This window comes from Anomaloglossus baeobatrachus, chromosome 3 (genome assembly GCF_048569485.1).
Source record: "Anomaloglossus baeobatrachus isolate aAnoBae1 chromosome 3, aAnoBae1.hap1, whole genome shotgun sequence".
Taxonomy (NCBI): domain Eukaryota; kingdom Metazoa; phylum Chordata; class Amphibia; order Anura; family Aromobatidae; genus Anomaloglossus; species Anomaloglossus baeobatrachus.
The window spans coordinates 102262916-102285652 of NC_134355.1; the positions used below are offsets into that span (position 1 = coordinate 102262916).

General features: G+C 48.9%; 2 protein-coding genes across 3 annotated transcripts in view; one reads left to right on the forward strand and one right to left on the reverse strand.

Moving 5' to 3' along the window:
• PEX13 (peroxisomal biogenesis factor 13) overlaps positions 1–19242 on the reverse strand; it is a 29949-nt gene extending 10707 nt beyond the window's left edge. Inside the window, exons 1-2 of one of the 2 annotated variants that reach the window (XM_075339359.1) lie at positions 19155–19242; positions 6511–7220 (exon numbers count right to left, since the gene is read on the reverse strand). In XM_075339359.1, coding sequence (XP_075195474.1) covers positions 6511–7174 — 664 coding nt within the window. In that variant the 5' untranslated portion in view covers positions 7175–7220; positions 19155–19242. Of the gene's footprint in view, positions 1–6510; positions 7221–18875; positions 18996–19154 lie in introns of those variants that run through there. The other variant, XM_075339358.1, reaches the window with a different exon arrangement.
• PUS10 (pseudouridine synthase 10) overlaps positions 18660–22737 on the forward strand; it is a 179548-nt gene continuing 175470 nt past the window's right edge. Inside the window, exon 1 of the mRNA XM_075339355.1 lies at positions 18660–18779. The gene's annotated coding sequence lies outside the window, so the exon portion shown is untranslated. The remainder of the gene's footprint in view (positions 18780–22737) is intronic.

Genomic DNA, 22737 nt, shown 5'->3' on the forward strand with positions numbered 1-22737 from the left:
AGATGTTAGTGTTTTAAGTGACATTCTAACAGATGTGACTTTTTTTAAAGACCCAAAAAAAAAAGAAAAAAAAAAAAAAAAAAAAAAAAAAAAAAAAGGTAAATACAGGGCATTTTTTTCAATTTTAAAAATATCAAAAAATGAAGCTAGTACCACACTATAGATACACTGTGTTCCAAATTATTATGCAAAAAATATTTTTTCAGATTTTCCTAAATTAACTTTATGAATTGCAGTCATTGTTATTTTCCAGTCATCTACTAATCGAGTATAATTGAAATGTTTTTGATCAAACTACCTATGAAAACAGTATATTTTTAAAAATAATAAACACTCAAAATGCATGTTCCAAATTATTATGCACAGCAGAGTTTAACCTTTTTATTTTGAAAAACAAAAATGGTCAATTGTGAAATGATAAGCATTATCAGCTTTTTACAAAATGAAATCAGTTTTCAAGTCAAAACTTAATTCTAGGTGATGTTACATTTGCACATAGGACCCCTTGTTTGAAAGAAGCTTCTGAACTCTCTCGTCCATTGAATTTGTCAGTTTTTGGATGGTTTGTGCTTCAATTGTTTTGCTTGTGGACAGAATACCCTCCCAGAGCTGTTGCTCAGATGTGAACTGCCTCCCGCCATCATAGACACTTCTTTTGATGATGCTCCAGAGGTTCTCAATGGGGTAGAGGTCAGGGGAAGATGGTGGCCACACCATAAGTTTGTCCTCTTTTATGCCCATAGCAGCCAGAGATGCAGATGTGTTATTTGCAGCATAAGACGGTGCATTATCATGCATGAAAATGATCTTGCTGCAGAATGCACGGTTCTTCCTCCTGAACCATGGCGGGAAGTGCTGTTTTAGAAACTCCACATAGATTATGGAGTTCATCTTTACCCCTTCAGGGATCATAAAGGGGCCGACAATCTCTCTCCCCATGATTCCAGCCCAAAACATTACTCCACCTCCTCCTTGTTGGCGCCTTAGCCGTGTTTTCATCGGGTGTCCATTAACCAGCCATCCTCCACTCAATCCATCTGGACCATTCAGCGTTGCACGGCACTCATCGGCGAATAAAACAGTTTGGAAGTCAGTCTTCATGTATGGTTTGGCCCACTGGAGCTGTTTCTGCTTGTGTGCAGTGGCTAGAGGTGGTCGACAGGATGGCTTGGACCCTGCATCTTGTTGTTCGGGGGACGTTGGAGGCACCAACAGCTTCAAAAACTTGTCTGCTGCTATGACAAGGCGCAGCTGCTCTTTTAACCTGACGCAATTGCCTGTTGGAAAGAGTCCTCAATTTTTCCTTATCAGCACGCACACGCGTGTGCTGTGAATCAGCTACATACTTCTTGATTGTACGATGATCACGATGAAGTGTCTTGGCAATGGTGATTGTAGTCATGCCTTGACCTACATACTCCACAATTTGTTGCTTCTCAGCAGCCGACACATCCTTTTTCTTTCCCATTTTGGCAAAAAATGTAGGCTGCTTAATAATGTGGAACAGCCTTCTTAGGTAGTCTTGCCTTTATTTGGACACACCGGCCAAACTAATGTGCACAGGTATCTGCAACTGCTTTCAGTGATATGAAGAACCCTGACACACATCACCAGCAATGAGTTTAAATAACAAACAAAAAATTTCTGACCTTATCATTCCTAAACTCTTTTTGCATAATAATTTGGAAAACAGGGTATATATGGATGGTACAAAGGGTATACAGTACATGGAGAAATAATGCACCAACACAGAATGGTCGTGCACCACTGTGCGTCACTAGCGGTACCGCATATGCCCGGGGTATTTTACTTGCCGGTGATTCAGTCCAGAGCGGGGTGCGTGTCACAAAACAAAGTCCAGAGATGATGATGAAAGAAGAGAGGGAACCGCACTCCTTCGCTGTGCTGGAAATTTTTTATTTAAACAGGTGCAAGGTAAAAAGCTGGAGGCAACCTGTATGCCAGCTCCTGTAATGGATTGGTTAAGAAGCCCAGTGTGTTTAGTGGCTGCAAATCAAGTGCCAAGCCTGCTGGACAGGACATCCGAATATAGCAAGGTGAGTACACAGAAACTCACAATGTAACGAGTAACCTGAATACTGTACTATCCATGCGAGTAGTAACAATTACACTCGCTCATCACCACTTGTGATTGCTTCCATTATACAGTGCCTACAAGTAGTATTCAACCCCCTGCAGATTTAGCAGGTTTACACATTCGGAATTAACTTGGCATTGTGACATTTGGACTGTAGATCAGCCTGGAAGTGTGAAATGCACTGCAGCAAAAAAAGAATGTTATTTTTTTTTTTTTTTAAATTGTGAAAAGTTTATTCAGAGGGTCATTTATTATTCAAACCCTCAATCCACAAGAATTCTGTTTGGTTCCCCTAAAGTATTTCAGGCACAAAGAACAATGAGCTTCACATGTTTGGATTAATTATCTCTTTTTCCAGCCTTTTCTGACTAATTAAGACCCTCCCCAAACTTGTGAACAGCACTCATACATGGTCAACATGGGAAAGACAAAGGAGCATTCCAAGGCCATCAGAGACAAGATCGTGGAGGGTCACAAGGCTGGCAAGGGGTACAAAACCCTTTCCAAGGAGTTGGGCCTACCTGTCTCCACTGTTGGGAGCATCATCCGGAAGTGGAAGGCTTATGGAACTACTGTTAGCCTTCCACGGCCTGGACAGCCTTTGAAAGTTTCCACCCGTGCCGAGGCCAGGCTTGTCCGAAGAGTCAAGGCTAACCCAAGGACAACAAGGAAGGAGCTCCGGGAAGATCTCATGGCAGTGGGGACATTGGTTTCAGTCAATACCATAAGTAACGTACTCCACCGCAATGGTCTCCATTCCAGATGAGCCCGTAAGGTACCTTTACTTTCAAAGCGTCATGTCAAGGCTCGTCTAGTTTGCTCATGATCACTTGGAGGACTCTGAGACAGACTGGTTCAAGGTTCTCTGGTCTGATGAGACCAAGATCGAGATCTTTGGTGCCAATCACACACGTGACGTTTGGAGACTGGATGGTACTGCATACGACCCCAAGAATACCATCCCTACAGTCAAGAATGGTGGTGGCAGCATCATGCTGTGGGGCTGTTTCTCAGCCAAGGGGCCTGGCCATCTGGTCCGCATCCATGGGAAGATGGATAGCACGGCCTACCTGGAAATTTTGGCCAAGAACCTCCGCTCCTCCATCAAGGATCTTAAGATGGGTCGTCATTTCATCATCCAACAAGACAACGACCCAAAGCACACAGCCAAGAAAACCAAGGCCTGGCTCAAGAGGGAAAAAATCAAGGTGTTGCAGTGGCCTAGTCAGTCTCCTGACCTTAACCCAATTGAAAACTTGTGGAAGGAGCTCAAGATTAAAGTCCACATGAGACACCCAAAGAACCTAGATAACTTGGAGAAGATCTGCATGGAGGAGTGGGCCAAGATAACTCCAGAGACCTGTGCCGGCCTGATCAGGTCTTATAAAAGACGATTATTAGCTGTAATTGCAAACAAGGGTTATTCCACAAAATATTAAACCTAGGGGTTGAATAATAATTGACCCACACTTTTATGTTGAAAATTTATTAAAATTTAACTGAGCAACATAACTTGTTGGTTTGTAAGATTTATGCATCTGTTAATAAATCCTACTCTTGTTTGAAGTTAGCAGGCTCTAACTTATTTGCATCTTATCAAACCTGCTAAATCTGCAGGGGGTTGAATACTACTTGTAGGCACTGTATATCTCCCCCCCATCTATTGCACTGTAACTTTTATCATTGTTTCAATTCATAACCGATCAGCTTGTTGTCAATCATCTAGGTAAGCAATGTCCTATTTGCTATGGGATGAGGGGCAGCTCCCTGTATCTGGATTATTTCCCCACGTACCACATTCTCTTTGTGCCATCCATATATATCTATAGAGCGGTAATACCTTTATTTCTTGTTGTTTTTTTCCATTCCTACCATCAGCCCACAGAGGCCCGTCAGGTCTGCCAGCCGCTATTTGAGCAGTCATTTAATTAGTAAAATTCATGAATGCACACTTATCATTTTGAAGAATTTGGCACAAAAATGAAAATGGATATGACAAAAGTAAAGGGACTTAGGCTCTGTGCGCACTGGGAAGTGGAATTTTCTTGAGAAAATTCCGCATGCCCTCAAAGATTACCGCACCCGCGGTAAAAAACTGCGGGAAACCGCACCCGAAAACCGCATGCGGTTTGCCGCGGTTTGCTGCGGTTTTACCGCGGTATTATTCGCGGTATTGCCGCGGTTTTGCCGCGTGCGGGTTGGGATGTGCTTTATTGCATTCAATGCAATAAAGCACATTGAAGAAAAAAAAAAAAAAAAAAAAAAAAAAAAAAGTCATTTAATTCTGAGAGTAGATAGACAGAAGAATAGATAGAGGGATAGATAGACAGACAGAGGGATAGATAGATAGATAGAGAGATAGATGACAGATCGCTGCATTTCCCACGGTCGGCAGTGAGTTCACATTACCGGCCGTGGGAAATGACCGGTAATTACCTCTGCTGCTTTCATTCAGCCTGTGTCTGACAGTCGCGGCTGGATGGAAGCAGCGCTGGACGTCGGACCTGGATTACGCCGGAGCTTTGGTGCGGGAGGGGTTAATAAAATGGTGAACGAGGCTTGTTTGTTTTATTTAAAATAAAGGATTTTTCTGTGTGTGTGTTTTTTTTCACTTTACTTACGGGTTGATCATGTCAGCTGTCACATAGACGCTGCCATGATCAAACCTGGGGTTAATGGCGGTGGTCCCCCACCATCATTAACCCCTTGTATTACCTTGCCACCACTGCTACACGGTGGCAAGAAGAGCCGAGGACACGCCGGTATTGTCGCATATTGCATGCGACAGTGCCGGGGCAGCTGTGGCTGATATTCTCGGCTGCTGGAGGGGGAGTGAGGCGGGGGACATTACCCCTGCCCCTCTCCCTCCCCAGCCTGAGAATACCGGGCCGCCGCTGTGTGCTTACCTCGGCTGGAAGGTGAATATGCAGCGGAGCCCACGTTCTTTTTTTTCTATATTTCCGTTTTCTTTCTATGTATGTTCTATGTGTCTGTGTCTATGTGATCTATGTCTGTGATGTCTGTGTGTGTGATCTGTGTGTGTTCTATGTCTGTGATGTGTGTGTGTGTGTGATCTGTGTGTGTGTTTACTCTGCACGGCTTCCTCTTCCTGTAATGACATCACTTCCCTGCAAAACCGCAAGCAAGTGATGCACATTACCGGAGGTAAACCGCGAAATACCGCAGGGAATAACGCAGGAAAACGCAGTGAACCGCACAGAATTTGCTGCCTGCGTTATTCCCTGCGGGATTTCATGATTAACATTGAGTCAATGGAGGGAAATCCCGCAGCGATGTGCGGAAAAGAAGTGACATGCACTTGTTTTTGCTGCGGGATTTCCGCAGCAAAACACGCAGCTGTCAAATTCCGCCCAGTGCGCACAGGATTTTTTTTCTCCATAGGCTTTGCTGGTGATTCACTGCAGAGATGTTATCAACATTTTCTGCAGCGAAACATGCAGCAAATCCGCGGCAAAATCCGCGAAAAATCCGGTAAGTGCGCACATAGCCTTAAGAAAAACAAAATGATGAAGCAGCCTTGAAGTGATTGTGTGAGAGCTCTGGAAATGCATGCCCAGTGTGAGGATTCTCCAGTGTCGGTGCTGGGCAGATGTGTACCTGCAGGTATATGATTTACATACATTCAGTCACATGCAGACTAGACGTGCGTGGCTGCGCTCAATACAAGGGAACTGAGCAAGGCTGGATACATCTAGGTAAAATGTGTCTGGAAGCATGCAAATCACCTACTGACAGTCACAGGACTGCCTGCTCACTGCACCGGAGAATCCTCACAGCCCGTGCCGTGGGAATTGTGAGGATTCACAAGTCTGCAGTCATAGTCACCGCAGACTTTAAATAGAATGGCACTTAGAGGGGTTGTCCAGTCTTGGGGATAAAGAGGACATCCGGGACTTCAAAAAAAAAAAAAAGTGCCGGAGATTATGCCGCTTCCATCGCAACAACCCAGCAGCGGCTCTCATCCGCTCAGCTCTGTAGACAGGGCGGGACAGCCGACATGCTGACTGACAGCCAGCTCCCCTATATAGGCAGTGAAGTGCCGGCCTTCAATCAACATGACGTCGGCTGTCTCGCCCCGTCTAGAGCAGAGCGGATGAGAAGCCTCCGCTCTGTTAACGAAGCCACTACATATTGCGGTCTGTGTCAGCAAAGAACGGCACCGGCACAACAGAGCAGGTAAGTAGCAATCATCTGCCTGTTACTGCTTGGACACATTTATTATTAGGTCCCAGACATACCCTCTAAGGTTCTTCCCTGCACATCTGTGGTCCCCTCTAACGGCTGTATGGAGGCTGTCCACTAATTAAGCATGTAGAGTGTTTTTTGCTAGGTATGGCAAAGCCTAAACAATCAATTTCTTACAATAATGGCCACTCAGATTTCACACTCACCTTCAATACATTCCCCATTGCCAGAAGACAGAAGCTTCCAAATGAGGTAGGGGCCACCAAAAATGACGGCAAAAAATAAGAAAATAGGCCATGATTTTGCAGAATTGGCTCCATCACTCCCTGATCCAACTCGAGCCACCGTCCCGGCACTCTCAGTCCACAAATCATCGTTTTCTGAACTCTTCCGTAGACCCAAAAGTCTCTGCAAACGTCGGTAAAGGAAACTGATGGTTCTGACGAGTGCAAATGCAGAAAATACCTTTGTGAAGTGGACCTTTAGTCTGGAAAAGTGGTTGGCCACATCCAGAACAGCCCGGAAACTGTTATACACAGCAGAGAAGGTGGCATCCATCATCATACTGACCGAGGCAAAGGCATGAACGATGCTCTCAATGGACTGGAACGCCCCGCGGCTGCTCTCTTCAGCTTGACGCACAAACCTACTAGGTGGGACGTCATCTGTCTGGAACCGGTTGTAGCCAAGTCCACTGTTGTACCCATAGCTGTAGGGACTGTAGCCACCATAGAGTGAACTGCCATAGGAACCATAGGAGCCAAAGCCGGGGGAGAAGGAGCTGTACCCGGGTCGGTAGGTGCTGAGTGTACCAGTGCTTGTCTGCTGAGAAGGTCTGGGCAGGACAGGTGGTGCCACCCTGGTAAGCATTGGCTGCCCCGGTCTGGTGATTGTGCTGGCTCTTAAGTCAGACGACCTAAAATAGGAGCACAACGTTACGATATATTAAAGTCCTTTCCTCCAAAGTCATAATGTTCTCCCCACTGAATCACACATTGATGGCCGCCGTACGCTCACAATAGGCCCGTCCCAAAACGTCACAGGATCAATCACAAACAACCAATCAGATTGCACTTAATTATGTTAAAGGGGTTTTCCAGAACTGGATTTTTACCCTGGTGCCGCCACTTAGTTAAAACAATAAAATCAGCTTTTAGATTATGTGCACATAGGGTTTATGTGGTCAAAAATGACAAGTTTCCTAGTGGCAAGGTCTTCAGGAATTGTTCCTTCTTTGGGGAGTTTTATATTTCTTGGAGTGGAGTTGAGGTGTTTTTGCATTTTATTTTTCCCTTTTTCATTAGAAAGTGAGTAGTTTGGAGCGTTTTCCATCCAGAGCTGTTTCGATCATGTGCTCTCTCTTTTCTCCCACTAGGCATTTATAAAAAACTTGATTAGCAAATTTTAGGTCACACAATATAGAGAAAAAAGCTCCAAAAATATTACATCAAAGAAATATGGAAGTATATAAATTAAACCCCCAAACAGAGCAAAAAATTTCGATATAAATTTTTTTTATTAGTATATATTTGAATGAAACAATAATAAAAATTGAGAATATTACAGCATTAAATAAGAGGATAATGAGGCATAACGACAACTGTGAAATTACCGTGATAATAAATAGGATTATAACCGTAGATTGGAAAGGAAATTCAAATATACAGACTATTTCATCAAAATATACAGTGCCTTGCGAAAGTATTCGGCCCACTTGAATTTTTCAACCTTTTCCCACATTTCAGGCTTCAAAGATAAAACATTTTAATTTTTTGTTGAAGAATCAACAAGTGGGACACAATTGTGAAGTAGAACGAAATGTATTGCTTATGATAAACCTTTGTAAAAAAAATAAAAAACTGAAAATTGGGGTGTGTAATATTATTCAGCCCCTTTACTTTCAGTGCAGAAAACTCACTCTAGAAGTTCATTGAGGATCTCTGAATGATCCAATGTTGTCCTAAATGACTGATGATGATAAATATAAGCCCCCTGTGTGTAATCAAGTCTCCGTATAAATGCACCTGCTCTGTGATAGTCTCAGTGTTCTGTTTAAAGCGCAGATAGCATCATGACGACCAAGGAACACAACAGGCAGGTCCGTGATACTGTTGTGGAGAAGTTTAAAGCTGGATTTGGTTACAAAAAGATTTCCAAAACATTAAACATCCCAAGATGCACTGTGCAAGCGATCATATTGAAATGGAAGGAGTATCATACCACTGCAATTCTACCAAGACCCGGCCGTCCCTCAAAAATTTCATCTCAAACAGGGAGAAGACTGATCAGAGATGCAGCCAAGAGGCCCATGATCACTCTGGATGAACTGCAAAGATCTACAGCTGAGGTGGGAGAGTCTGTCCATAGGACAACAATCAGTCGTACACTGCACAAATCTGGCCTTTATGGAAGAGTGGCAAGGAGAAAGCCATTTCCCAAAGACATCCATAAAAAAGAGAATTTTGTTTACTTACCGTAAATTCTTTTTCTTATAGTTCCGTATTGGGAGACCCAGACATTGGGTGTATAGCTTCTGCCTCCGGAGGACACACAAAGTACTACACTCAAAAGTGTAGCTCCTCCCTCTGAGCTTATACACCCCCTGGAGAACCAGATCTAGCCAGTTTAGTGCAAAAGCTGAAGGAGAATAGCCACCCACAAGTAAAAACAGAGCAAGAACCGGAACAACCGGAGACTCTGTCCACGACAACAGCCGGTGATAACGCACGGAACAAGAAACTGCCAACAGGCAACAGGGAGGGTGCTGGGTCTCCCAATACGGAACTATAAGAAAAAGAATTTACGGTAAGTAAACAAAATTCTCTTTTTCTTTATCGTTCCTATGGGAGACCCAGACATTGGGACGTCTCAAAGCAGTCCATGGGTGGGAATAAACAGAAAAACTGAGAAGTAGGCGGAGCCTAACTTCACAAATGGGCGACAGCCGCCTGAAGGACGCGTCTGCCCAAGCTCGCATCTGCCGAAGCATGAGCATGCACTTGGTAGTGCTTTGAAAAGGTATGCAGGCTAGTCCAAGTGGCAGCCTGAGACTTGCTGAGCCATAGCCTGGTGCCTGAAAGCCCAAGAGGCACCGACAGCTCTGGTCGAGTGTGCCTTGATCCCCGGCGGGAGAGGCACCTGAGAACACTGGTAGGCATCAGAAATGGTCGACCTAATCCAACGGGCTAAGGTCGGCTTAGAAGCAGAGAGGACCTTACGCGGACCTGTGGTTAGCACAAAAAGAGAGGTGCACCGCCTAAGAGCAGCGGTGCGAGACACATAGATCCGGAGCGCCCGCACCAGATCCAGAGTATGCAATGCTTTCTCAAAGCGATGAACAGGAGCCGGACAAAAGGAAGGTAGGGTAATGTCCTGGTTAAGGTGGAAAGGAGAAACCACCTTAGGGAGAAAGTCCGGAGTCGGACGGAGAACCACCTTGTCTTGATGAAAAACCAAAAAAGGTGACTCCGAAGAGAGCGCAGCCAATCAGAGACTCTCCTAAGGGAAGTTATGGCCACTAGAAAGACCACTTTCTGTGAAAGACGAAACAAAGAAACCTCCCTAAGAGGCTCAAAGGGTGGTTTCTGCAAAACCGTGAGAACCAAATTGAGGTCCCAGGGATCCAAGGGCCGCCGGTAAGGCGGAATGATGTGAGACGCGCCCTGCAAGAAGGTGTGCACCTGAGCCAGCCGGGCGATACGCCGCTGGAATAGCACTGACAGAGCCGAGACTTGTCCCTTGAGAGAGTTGAGGGACAGTCCCAGCTGCAGACCGGACTGTAGAAAGGACAGAAGGGTCGGCAAGGAAAAAGGCCAAGGAGGATGGCCGGAAGAGCGACACCAGGACAGGAAAATTTTCCAAGTCCTGTGATAGATCTTGGCAGAGGAAGACTTCCGGGCCCGAGTCATAGTGGAGATGACCTCAGGGGGGATACCAGAAGCCGTCAAGATCCAAAACTCAAGAGCCACGCCGTCAATCTGAGAGCCGCAGAATTCTGGCGGAAAAACGGACCTTGTGAGAGAAGGTCTGGACGGTCCGGAAGATGCCACGGCACCTCTACGGACAGATGGATCAGGTCTGGGTACCAAGCTCGCCTGGGCCAGTCCGGAGCAATGAGGATGACTCGACGGCCCTCCATTCTGATCTTGCGCAGAACTCTGGGCAAGAGAGCTAAAGGGGGAAACACGTAGGACAGACGAAACTGGGACCAGTCTTGAACCTGAGCGTCCGCGGCGAAGGCCTAAGGATCGTGGGAGCGAGCCACGTAAACCGGAACCTTGTTGTTGTGACGGGATGCCATTAGGTCCACTTCCGGAGTGCCCCACTTGCGGCAGATTGACTGAAACACTGCCGGATGCAGGGAACACTCGCCACTGTCCACGGTTTGACGGCTGAGATAATCTGCTTCCCAGTTTTCCACGCCTGGGATGTGGACTGCGGATATGGTGGACTTGGAGTCCTCCGTCCATTGAAGGATGCGTTGTACCTCCAACATTGCCAGGCGGCTGCGTGTCCCGCCTTGGTGATTGATGTAGGCAACCGCTGTCGCGTTGTCTGACTGGACTCGGATGTGCTTGCCCGCCAATAGGTGGTGAAAAGCTAGGAGAGCCAGAAGCACGGCTCTGGTTTCCAGCACATTGATCGAGAGGGCTGACTCGGACGGAGTCCAAGTGCCCTGCGCTCGATGGTGGAGACATACCGCTCCCCAGCCGGATAGACTGGCATCCGTGGTGAGGATCACCCAGGACGGAGCCAGGAAGGAGCGCCCCTGAGACAGAGAGAGGGGCCGAAGCCACCACTGAAGAGAGCTCCTGGTCTGTGGCGACAGAGCCACTAACCTGTGCAGGGAGGAAGGCCGCTTGTCCCAACAGCGGAGAATGTCCAGCTGCAGTGGCCGCAGATGGAACTGGGCAAAGGGAACAGCCTCCATTGACGCCACCATCTGACCCAGCACCTGCATCAGGTGCCTGATGGAATAACGGCGGGGCCTCAGTAGAGAGCGCACCGCCAGTTGGAGGGACTGCTGTTTGATTAAAGGCAACTTCACAAGTGCCGGCAGAGTCTCGAACTGCATCCCTAGGTACGTGAGCCTCTGGGTCGGAGTCAGAGTGGATTTGGGCAGATTGACAAGCCACCCGAATTGGGCTAGAGTGAGCGAGACACTCCGCTGACAGTCTGCGCTGGATGAAGCCTTGACTAGAAGGTCGATCAGGTAAGGAATCACTGCCAGCCCCTGGAGGTGCAGAACCGCAACCACTGCTGCCATGACCTTGGTGAATACCCGAGGGGCCGTGGCTAACCCGAAGGGGAGAGCCACGAATTGGAAATGTTCCTCTCCGATTGCAAAACGTAGCCAACGCTGGTGTGAAACTGCAATTGGCACATGCAGATAGGCATCTCTGATGTCGATGGATGCCAGGAAATCCCCTTGGGTCATTGAGGCAATGACTGACTGCAGAGACTCCATGCGAAAATGCCGCACCTGAACATGCTTGTTGAGAAGCTTGAGATCCAGGATGGGCCGGAAGGAACCGTCCTTTTTGGGGACTAGGAAGAGATTTGAGTAGAAACCTCTGAACCGTTCCCGGGCAGGAACCGGTACAATTACTCCGTTGGCCTGCAAGGATGCCACGGCCTGGGAGAAGGCGGCGGCCTTGGAGCAGGGGGGAGTTGACAGAAAAAATCTGTTTGGCGGGCTGGAAGAGAATTTATCCTGTAGCCGTGGGAGAGGATATCCCGCACCCACTGATCGGAGACGTGTTGAAACCACACGTCGCCAAAGTGGGAGAGCCTGCCACCGACTAAGGACGTTGCTGGCGCGGACAGATAGTCAAGAGGAGGCTGCCTTAGTGGCAGCAGCTCCTGCGGTCTTCTGTGGACGCGCTTTTGTGCGCCAGTTGGATTTTTGGTCTTTGGCTGAGTTAGTGGACGAGGCCGAGGGCTTAGAGGACGACCAGTTGGAGGAACGAAAGGAACAAAACCGCGACCGATTCCTACCCTGGACAGGTTTCCTGGTTTTGGTTTGTGGCATGGAAGTACTCTTCCCGCCAGTAGCCTCCTTAATAATTTCATCCAGCTGTTCACCGAACAGCCTGGACCCAGCAAAAGGGAGTCCAGCAAGGAACTTCTTTGAGGAAGCATCTGCCTTCCACTCTCGAAGCCACAAGATCCTGCGGATAGCGAGGGAATTAGCCGAAGCCACCGCAGTGCGGTGAGAAGCCTCTAGCATGGCAGACATGGCATAGGATGAAAAAGCTGAATCTTGGGAAGTTAAGGTAACCAGTTCGGGCATAGATTCCCTGGTGAGGGAATGCATCTCCTCTAGAGAAGCAGAGATGGCTTTGAGAGCCCACACTGCTGCAAAAGTTGGGGAGAACGAGGCCCCTGCCGCCTCATATACAAATTTGGCCAGAAGGTCAACCTGGCGGTCAGTGGAATCCTTAAGAGAGGTGCCATCAGCCACTGATACAACGGTCCGGGCTGAGAGTCTAGACACCGGGGGGTCTACCTTTGGTGAATGAGCCCACTCCTTAACCACCTCAGGTGGAAAGGGAAAACGGTCATCAGAACTACGCTTTGGGAAGCGTTTGTCAGGACAGGCCCTAGGTTTGGTCACAGCGGCCTGAAAACTGGAGTGGTTAAAGAACACACTCTTTGTCCTCTTAGGCGAGGTAAACTGGTGCTTTTCTGCCAGAGAGGGTTGCTCCTCTGATACTGGCGGATTGAGGTCCAGTACAGAATTAATGGACGCAATCAAATCACTAACATCTGAGTCACTTTCAGACAGATCAATGGGGTACATGGAGTTAGCCTCCAAGCCCCCTGTAAAGGCATCCTCCTCATCCTGCGAGTCCGCTCTTGAATCAGAGCCGCGGGAGGAGGAGGGAGAGGGAACCCTGCGTCTCTTCTTAGGAGGACGGGGTCTGGGCCCTGATGATGAATCCTCTGTGAGCTCCGGTCCTGAGGGACCCCTAGCAGCAGAGGCACCCTGTGAAGGGGGCTGATGCATATTCAGCAAAGTCCTGGTCAGAAGTCCCATGGACTCAGCAAAAGACTGGGATATGGACCTAGAAAAGGATTCTACCCAAGCCGGGGGTTCAGCCACAGGAGCCGGAGCAGCCTGAGAGACCACTGGGGGTGCGATTCCAGGCTGAGGCATCATCAGGTTAGAGCAGGCATCACAATGTGGATAGGTGCTCGGTTAAGGCAGTAGGAGCTTACATGCAGTGCACACTGAATACAGCTTTGGAGCCTTGCTCCTCGTGTGAGACATGCTGCTGGAGTGGGGGCTCTGCCAGAATGACCCCCAGAGAGTATATACAGAGGTCCACAACCAGAGGTTGTTACCAGACCGCTCGAGCGGTGTTGTGTGCCCTCCAGATCCCGAAGCCCGGACCCCCAAGCACCTCAGCAGGGATGCTGCAGCCAGTGCTGATCGCAGAGAAAACGCTGAGAAAATGGCGCCGGAGCGAAGAGAGGGGGCGGGACTCACTCTGAGAGCGGGAACTGGAGAGCCATAGAGACTTACAGGGGAGGAGACATGTACCCAGAGAGGAGTGTCCCTCCCCTGTGCAGAACGGCCGCTGGGCGGAGCCGCACTGTCCCTCTGCATGAATGACATGCGAGGGCAGTGAAACCCAAAGTAGGCCTCCGGTGAAGCCGGGGCCTAAATTTGAGCGGTGCGGCCGGCGCGCAGGCACCATCGGCGCGGTTCTCATGCGACAGCCAGAGAACCCGCCGGAAATGTCATAAAAATCACTCAGCACACTCTCCCACCACAATAAAGTACAGAGACCCCCAATATATAAACGTCTCAGGTACTTAGCTTGCTGAGACGCAGGGTTCCAAGTCCCTGGGGATGAGCGCTCCGGTCCAGCAGGATCCTGAAGGGCTGCGGATGGAGACCGGTCTCCTGCAAAGCAAGGAGAACCGTGCTGGCTCCCACTTCAAGCCAGAGCCCAGGAGGGATGGTGAAGGAGCACAACATGTAAGGCTCCAGCCTTGGAAATCAACCTTAACAGCACCGCCGACACAGTGGGGTGAGAAGGGACATGCCGGGGGTCCAGGCTTGGACCCGCTTTTCTTCAAACTCTTTCCAAAAATGAAAAATCAGATGAGAATGCATGTGTGGATGTGTGCCTCCTGAACACAAAGCGATAAACTGGCTAGATCTGGTTCTCCAGGGGGTGTATAAGCTCAGAGGGGGGCGCTGCACTTTTGAGTGTAGTACTTTGTGTGTCCTCCGGAGGCAGAAGCTATACACCCAATGTCTGGGTCTCCCATAGGAACGATAAAGAAAAGTGTTGTTTAAAGTTTGCCACAAGCCACCTGGGAGACACCAAACATGTGGAAGAAGGTGCTCTGGTCAGATGAAACCAAAATCAAACTTTTTGGGTACAATGCCAAACAACATGTTTGGTGTAAAAGCAACAGAGCTCATCACCCTGAACACACCATCCCCACTGTCAAACATGGTGGTGACAGCATCATGGTTTGGGTATGCTTTTCTTCAGCAGGGACAGGAAAGATGGTTAAAATTGATGGGGAGATGGATGGAGCCAAATACAGGACCATTCTTGAAGAAAACCTGTTGGAGTCTGCAAAAGACCTGAGACTGGGACGGAGATTTGTCATCCAACAAGACAATGATCCCAAATATAAAAGCAAAATCTACAATGGAATGATTCACAAATAAACGTATCCAGGTGTTAGAATGGCCGAGTCAAAGTCCAGACCTGAATCCAAAGCAGAATCTGTGGAAAGAGCTAAAAACTGCTGTTCACAAACGCTCTCCATCCAACCTCACTCAGCTCCAGCTGTTTGCAAAGGAAGAATGGGCAAGAATTTCAGTCTCTCGATGTGCAAAACTGATAGAGACACATACCACAAGTGACTTGCAGCTGTAATCGCAGCAAAAGGTGGCGCTACAAAGTATTAACTTAAAGGGGATGAATAATATTTTACGCCCCAATTTTCAGATTTTTATTTGTTTTACAAGTTTAAAATAAGCAATAAATATGGTTCACCTTCACAATTGTGTCCCACTTGTTGTTGATTCTTCACCATAAAATTTAAATTATATCTTTATGTTTGAAGCCTCAAATGTGGGAAAAAGTTGAAAAATTCAAGGGGCCGAATACTTTCACAAGGCACTGGATATATGGTAAAGTGCAATGTGCAATAAATAATGTAATTCTATACCATATTAAATATATATTGGAAAATCTATGATGTAAAGTAAATATATAACAAAAAAAGTCCTTATATAATGTAATAAATATAATGCATAAATAATTTACAGAATTTCCACCTGATGGTATTCACATGTCTGCTGTGCAATATATGAAAGAACCAATATCTCTCTACAGCTAATGCTCAAAAATACAAGTAAGGCAATGTAATTCTATAATATGTCCACAAGATGGCGCCAGCTAGAATGGGTGCTGTGTGTGGTGCAATGTGATTTATGCATAGAACGGTTCCACGACGCCCGGCAGGAAGTCTCTTTTTATCCGGGGGAGGGACCAATGCTGTCATGTGAGCGCCACATATGCCTGCAATTAATCTATCAGAACTTCAGTGGCCCAGCACTTTTATTTAAACTCGGCGCCTTTTTCACTCGGACACGCCCCCCCCTTCCCCCTGTTGAAGCAAAGGCGAAACATATGTCGGGGCCTGAGGACTGAGGCACTCTTTATTTTACAACCAGGCAAAATATGCCAAGATATTCTGAATCCACATGCTTTCTTAGAATTGTTTGATTGTGAATATATGAATGCGGTCTATGCATAAATTACATTGCACCACACACAGCATCCATTCTAGCTGGCGCCATCTTGTGGACATATAAAATTACATTGCCTTGTATTTTTGAGCATTAGGCTGCTTTCACACTGTTTTTTTAGCATGCGTCATGAACGTTTTTTTGCTGCAAAAGCGGATCCTGTTTTTGCAAAGAAAAACGCATGCAAACGCATGTGGTATTTTGCAGGATCCTGTCACTTTCAGTTTATGGGCGGGCATTGGAGTCATGTGATCGGGAGTGAGGGGAACTGAACGTGATAGACTGGGAGCCGGCTTCTGACAGCTGCGGAGGCTCGTAACCAAGGTAAACATCGGGTAACTTGCTTGGATACCCGATATTTACCTTGGTTACGAGTGTCTGCAGCTGCTAGGAGCAGGGCTGCCTGCTCCCTGCACACGTAACCAAGGTAAACATCGGGTAACTAAGCCCGTGGTTACCCGATATTTACCTTGGTTACGAGCGTCCTCTGCTCTCAGGCGGGGGAGGGACTGATCACGCGAGGCTGGTTTCTGGGCATGCTCAGTAGAGCAAGCAGGATCTTGTCCATCAGCATGCCAGCGTTCACATGCGTTTGCGTGCAGTATAGTCAGGATCCAGTGACTTGCAGTGTTTGGACACAGCTCAAAAACGCTACAAGTAGCGTTTTTGAAAAAAGTAAAAAAAAAACCTGCAAGTCGCTGGATCCTGACTAACGCACGCAAACGCAGGTGAACGCATGTTGATGTGAGTCCATTGCAAATGCATTGAAATGAAATCGCATTTGCACTGGATCCGTTTTTGCGTTAAAAAACGTTCAGGACGCATGTTAAAAAAACGTAGTGTGAAAGCCGCCTTAGCTGTAAAGAGATATTGGTTCTTTCATATATTGCACAGCAGACATGTGAATACCATCAGGTGGAAATTCTGTAAATTATTTATGCATTATATTTATTACATTATATAAGGACTTTTTTTATCTATTTACTTTACATCATAGATTTTCCAATATATATTTAATATGGTATAGAATTTCATTATTTATTGCACATTGCACTTTACCATATATATATTTTGATGAAATAGTCTGTATATTTGAATTTCCTTACCAATCTACGGTCATAATCCTATTTATCACGGTAATTTTACATTGTGCTCACAGTTATCGTTATGCCTCATTGTCCTCTTATTTAATGCTGTAATATTCTCAATTTTTATTATTGTTTCATTTTAATATATACTAATGAAAAATAATAATTTTATATAGAAATTTTTGCTCTATTTATTTGGGGGTTTAATTTATATACTTCTATATATCTTTGATATAATTTATCTCAAAACTTGAAGTGGAAACGTTGCTCAATATCCTGAACGTGTGACCAGAAAAGTTGTTTTACCATAAAAATGAAGAGTCTCGCAAATGATTTTTTAAGCATTATTTGGAGCAAACCTGCTGCACAAAAACTCTGTGACCCAACTGCCCCTACCCGGGTCCAGCGATACCACTCCACCGCTGTTATAGTGATTGTTTACAGGCTTCTGCAGTGACATCATGAGTACAGTGTAATTCAACGCTGCAGTCAATCATTGAGATCAGCATTTCATGCTGTCCACAGCGGCAGAGCTGCTGAACTCTGATTGGCTGCAGCGGTGTTGTGCAGTGTAGTCATGAACTCTACGCTGCAGCCTGCAAACACCTGGCAGGTGGTATCATCCTGCCTCCAGCTTACCAGCCTTCAATTATCTCTAACCACCAAGGCCAGTATACGGGCATCCAGATCTGCTCTTCAGTGCGGAGCTACTCCCATAATTTACCATCTGGAGACCAACTATCGCCCTTTGCTATACCTGGGGCCAGCGAGCCACATCTGACTTCAGAAACCTCAGATTAGGGACCCCTGACCTAGGGACATGGCAGCACTTGAATGATATCTGGGGGGGGGGTGTTGGGGGGAGTTAGCAGAGTTGTAATTTAAAAAAATCAAATATGACTTCTAAGACAAAGCAAAGCCCGAGTGACTTACTGATGTAAAGTGTAGACAGAGCAGGGGTTTGCTCCGGTCCAATGTGGACGAAGGAAAAAAATCATAGAGGAAGCAGCTGCTGGGATTAGGGACTGGAACGGTGACCAGTGGATCAGGAAACTGGGACGAGGCTCAGAAAAAGGTCCCAAAACAGGTGACAAAATTACTACAAGATTGTTATTAGGATTGTCCTGCATAAACATACTGACGGCCTATGCACAGTATGGACCACCACTGTCAGATTGGTCCGACACCCCCCACTGAGTAGCTCTTACCATAGGATCCCGCACCGCGCAGAGGGATCCCGCACCCCGGGGCCAGCACCGCGCAGAGGGATCCCGCACCCCGGGGCCAGCACCTCGGAGAGGGATCCCGCACCCCGGACCCAGAAAAGGATCCGACACACCGGAGAGGATCCGACACACCGGAGAGAATCCGGTATTAAAAACGTGCTGGGTGTAAACATAAGAAAGTCACACATCCCAGGATCCGCCCGGGGCCGGCCGTGCACACAGGCCTGGAGAGGGGACGCAGGACACCGCCGCTCCCGGGCCTGCACACATCGCTGCCAGCACAGCTCGTGTACCCTCCGTGCACCGCCACCCGTGTACGGCGGGAGATGACAGCTGCCCCCGGTGTAACCAGCAGGACCCCGGCACATCACGCCCTGGTGAGCGGAAACAACTCTGAACTTTGGACCCTGCATAGCTTGATCCTTAACGATGCGACCATCCTCCCCCCAGAGCCCCCCGCATGTTACACTCACTGAAAAGAAGTCGAGGGGATTCCGCCCAGAACCCGCCGGGTCTCCCAAGGTTTAGGAGGAGGAGGCTGAGCCGCCATCCCGCTCTGCTGCAGAGCCATTCACAGGCCTGACTAATCTACCACCGGCAGGCCGGAGCAGATCGATGCAGAGGCCTGACTAATCCACCACCGACACAGGCCTGACTAATCTCATACCGCATCGCAGAGCGTTGTAAAGACTTGACTAAACCATCAACACTTCACTGTAGAGAGAGGCACACATCTGACTATCGACACTTACCTCAGTGCACAATTATACACAGGCCTGACTAACCCACCCCCAATACTTCTCTGCAGACCGATGCACAGGCCTGACTAATCCACCACCGACACTGCACTGCAGAACGATGACAAGTCTGGCTAATGTATCAGCAACACTTCACTCCAGAGAGAAGCCCAGGCCTAACTAATCTATCACAGACACTTTATTGTATGGCCATCCAAAGGCCTGATAAATTGACTGCCTATTACCGTAGTTATTCCAAGACTGGAAATATGTGAATACAATTAGATTTAAGGCCTCGTACGCGTGGATAGTTGCCATATTTGTAGCAAGCTCCACATCCACAATGCTGAAGTTGGTTGCACCAAGTAATCTCCACAGTGTGAGAATTTACAGGGGTTGCACCAAGTTTAGAATGTAGATAGATGACGTTTGATCTCTAGGGGTCTGATTTCTGGATCTCCCAACCGTCCCGGATACAGCGGGACAGTCCCTCTTCTGAGCCTTTGATCCCGGGTCCCGCCCGTGAGGCTGATTGTCCCGGCTCCACCCACCCACTGTAGCCCCGCCTCGCTGTTTCTCCCTTCTACTATTCATTACAGAGCCGAGCGCGCACCTACTCCTGTGACTGCTGCTGAGGTATGAATCACCCCCTGCAGCAGAGCGACCCCCCTGCAGCAGAGCGACCCCCCTGCAGCAGAGGCCGACCCCCCCAGTCCCGGAGCCTGCGTTTGTCTGCAGCTGTTCTCTGATTCCCCGTGTGCGGCTTCTCACTGCTGCAGATACACGGGGAGTCAGGACGCTGAGGAGACCGTGCAATCAGCACTTCTCTCTCCTGCAGATAGCAGTGACAATAACCTATGCAGAGTGGCATCTGCAGGCTTCTATTACCGATCAGTGGTCTCCTGCCTGTGGAGCAGAGCTGCTGGGTCCTAGCTTCCCAACAGCTTCAGCTCTGCTTTATCCTGGCTCCTCTACCAGTTAAAGGGAACCTGTCAGCAGAAATTTCACAATAAAAATAAAAGCTTCCCCTCTGCAGCTCCTGGGCTGCTTCTAGAAAGGGTCCTGTTGTTATTGTGCCCCCTTTGAGACCTACAAAAATACTTTATGAAGTCTTACCTTTTTGTATGCAAATGTGTTTTTATGGTCACGGGGGCGGGCTGTCTGGCGTCCGTTATTCCCCCTCCTGCCGCTTTACGCAGTCCCCCATTGCTCATTTACATACACAAGGACGCCTTCCTCATGTAACTGTCCTCCCGAAGTTTTGCGCATGTGAACGCTTTTTCAGGTGATTGCGCAGGCACGAGATTATGGGCGGCGCTGTGATTGTCATCAGCAGTGTTATCCAAGTACCCGTCCATAATCTCGTGCCCGCACTTTTCCCTCTGACTCCACCGTTATGCGCAAGTGCTGGCCATATGAACCATGTTACCTATTACTGCTTGCACGAGATTATGGGCAGGTACTTGGATGACTTTGCTGATGACAATCACAGCGCCGCCCATAATCTCGCGCCCATGGTAATAGGTAACATGGTTCATATGGCCAGTGCTTGCGCATAACGGTGGAGGCAGAGTGAGAAGCGTGGGCACGAGATTATGGACGGGTACTTGGATGACTTTGCTGATGACAATCACAGCGCCGCCCATAATCTCGCGCCCACGGTAATAGGTAACATGGTTCATATGGCCAGTGCTTGCGCATAACGGTGGAGGCAGAGTGAGAAGCGCGGGCACGAGATTATGGGCGGGTACTTGGATGACGCTGCTGATGACAATCACAGCGCCGCCCATAATCTCGCGCCTGCGCAATCACCTCAAAAGCGTTCACACTTTGCACAGTGCTTACTCCCGCGAGAGTGGCACTGGGCATGCACAAAACTTCAGGAGGACAGTTACATGAGGAAGGCGTCCTCATGTATGGAAATGAGCAATGGGGGACGGCGTACAACGGCAGGAGGGGGAATAACGGACGCCAGGCAGCCCGCCCCCGTGACCATAAAAACAGATTTGCATACAAAAAGGTAAGACTTCATAAAGTATTTTTTTAGGTCTCAAAGGGGGCACAATAGCAACAGGAACCTTTCCAGAATTCATCCCAGGAGCTGCAGAGGGGAATCTTTTATTTTTTTTGCTAAATTTCTGGTGACAGGTTCCCTTTAAAGGGAACCTATCAGGTGCAATCTGCACTCAGAGCCAGGAGCAGTTCTGGGTGTATATTGCTAATCCCTCCCTAACTGTCCCTGTATACACTAACATAGATAAAGGCATCTATAGAAAAAGTATTTTTAAAGAGCTTATATCTTATGCTAATTAGCGCGGGGACTAGTCCCAAGGGCGTTACTTCACTTGGCTAGTCGGCTCACATAGCGTGTGAGTACTCACACAGGGGCGTAATAACATGCCGACTAGCCAAGTGAAGTAACGCCCTTGTGACTAGTCCCCGCGCTCATTAGCATAAGATATAAGATCTTTAAAAATATTTGTTCTTGATCTCTTTATCTATGCTAGTGTATACAGGGACGGTTAGGCAGGGATTAGCAATATACACCCAGAACTGCTCCTGGCTCTGAGTGCATATTGCACCTGACAGGTTCACTTTAAAGGGAACCTGTCACCAGATTTGGGGCCTATAAGCTGCGGCCACCACCAGCGGGATCTTATGTACACATTCTAACATGCTGCATACCTCCCAACCGTCCCGGATACAGCGGGACTTTCACGCTTTACGTTGTTTGTCCCGTTGCCACGGGCGGGACGGCCGGCTCCCGGGCTCCGCCCACCCACTCTCTCTCCGCCTCCCTGCTTTTCCCTCCTACCATCCTAGTAGACGTGGCATAGAGAGGAGCGCTGCCTGTGCTGCTGCTGGTACAGTAAACTAATCTCCCCAGCGCTGATTTCCCTCCCTCCCCCCTCACCCCCGGCCGGAGCCTGTCTGTGCGGTCGGCCGGCCGCCTGTCTGTGCGGTCGGCCCGCCACCTGTCTGTGCGGGCGCCCCCCGCCGCCTGTCTGTGCGGGCGCCCCCCGCCGCCTGTCTGTGCGGGCGCCCCCCTGCCGCCTGTCTGTGCGGGCGCCCCCCTGCCGCCTGTCTGTGCGGGCGCCCCCCTGCCGCCTGTCTGTGCGGGCGCCCCCCTGCCGCCTGTCTGTGCGGGCGCCCCCCTGCCACCTGTCTGTGCGGGCGCCCCCCTGCCGCCTGTCTGAGCGGGCGCCCCCCGCCGCCTGTCTGTGCGGGCGCCCCCCTGCCGCCTGTCTGTGCGGGCGCCCCCCTGCCGCCTGTCTGTGCGGGCGCCCCCCTGCCGCCTGTCTGTGCGGGCGCCCCCCGCCGCCTGTCTGTGCGGGCGGCCCGCCGCCTCATTGTGCGGGCGGCCGGCCGCCTCTCTCTGCGGGCGGCTGGCCGCCTCTCTGTGCGGGCGGCCCGCCGCCTGTCTGTGAAGGCGGCCGGCCGCCTGTCTGTGAAGGCGACCGGCCGCCTCACTGTGGCTGCCTGCGTGTCCGTGCTGGAGGCCCGCCGGCTGCCTGCGTGTCCGTGCTGGAGGCCCGCCGGCTGCCTGCGTGTCCGTGCTGGAGGCCCGCCGGCTGCCTGCGTGTCCGTGCTGGAGGCC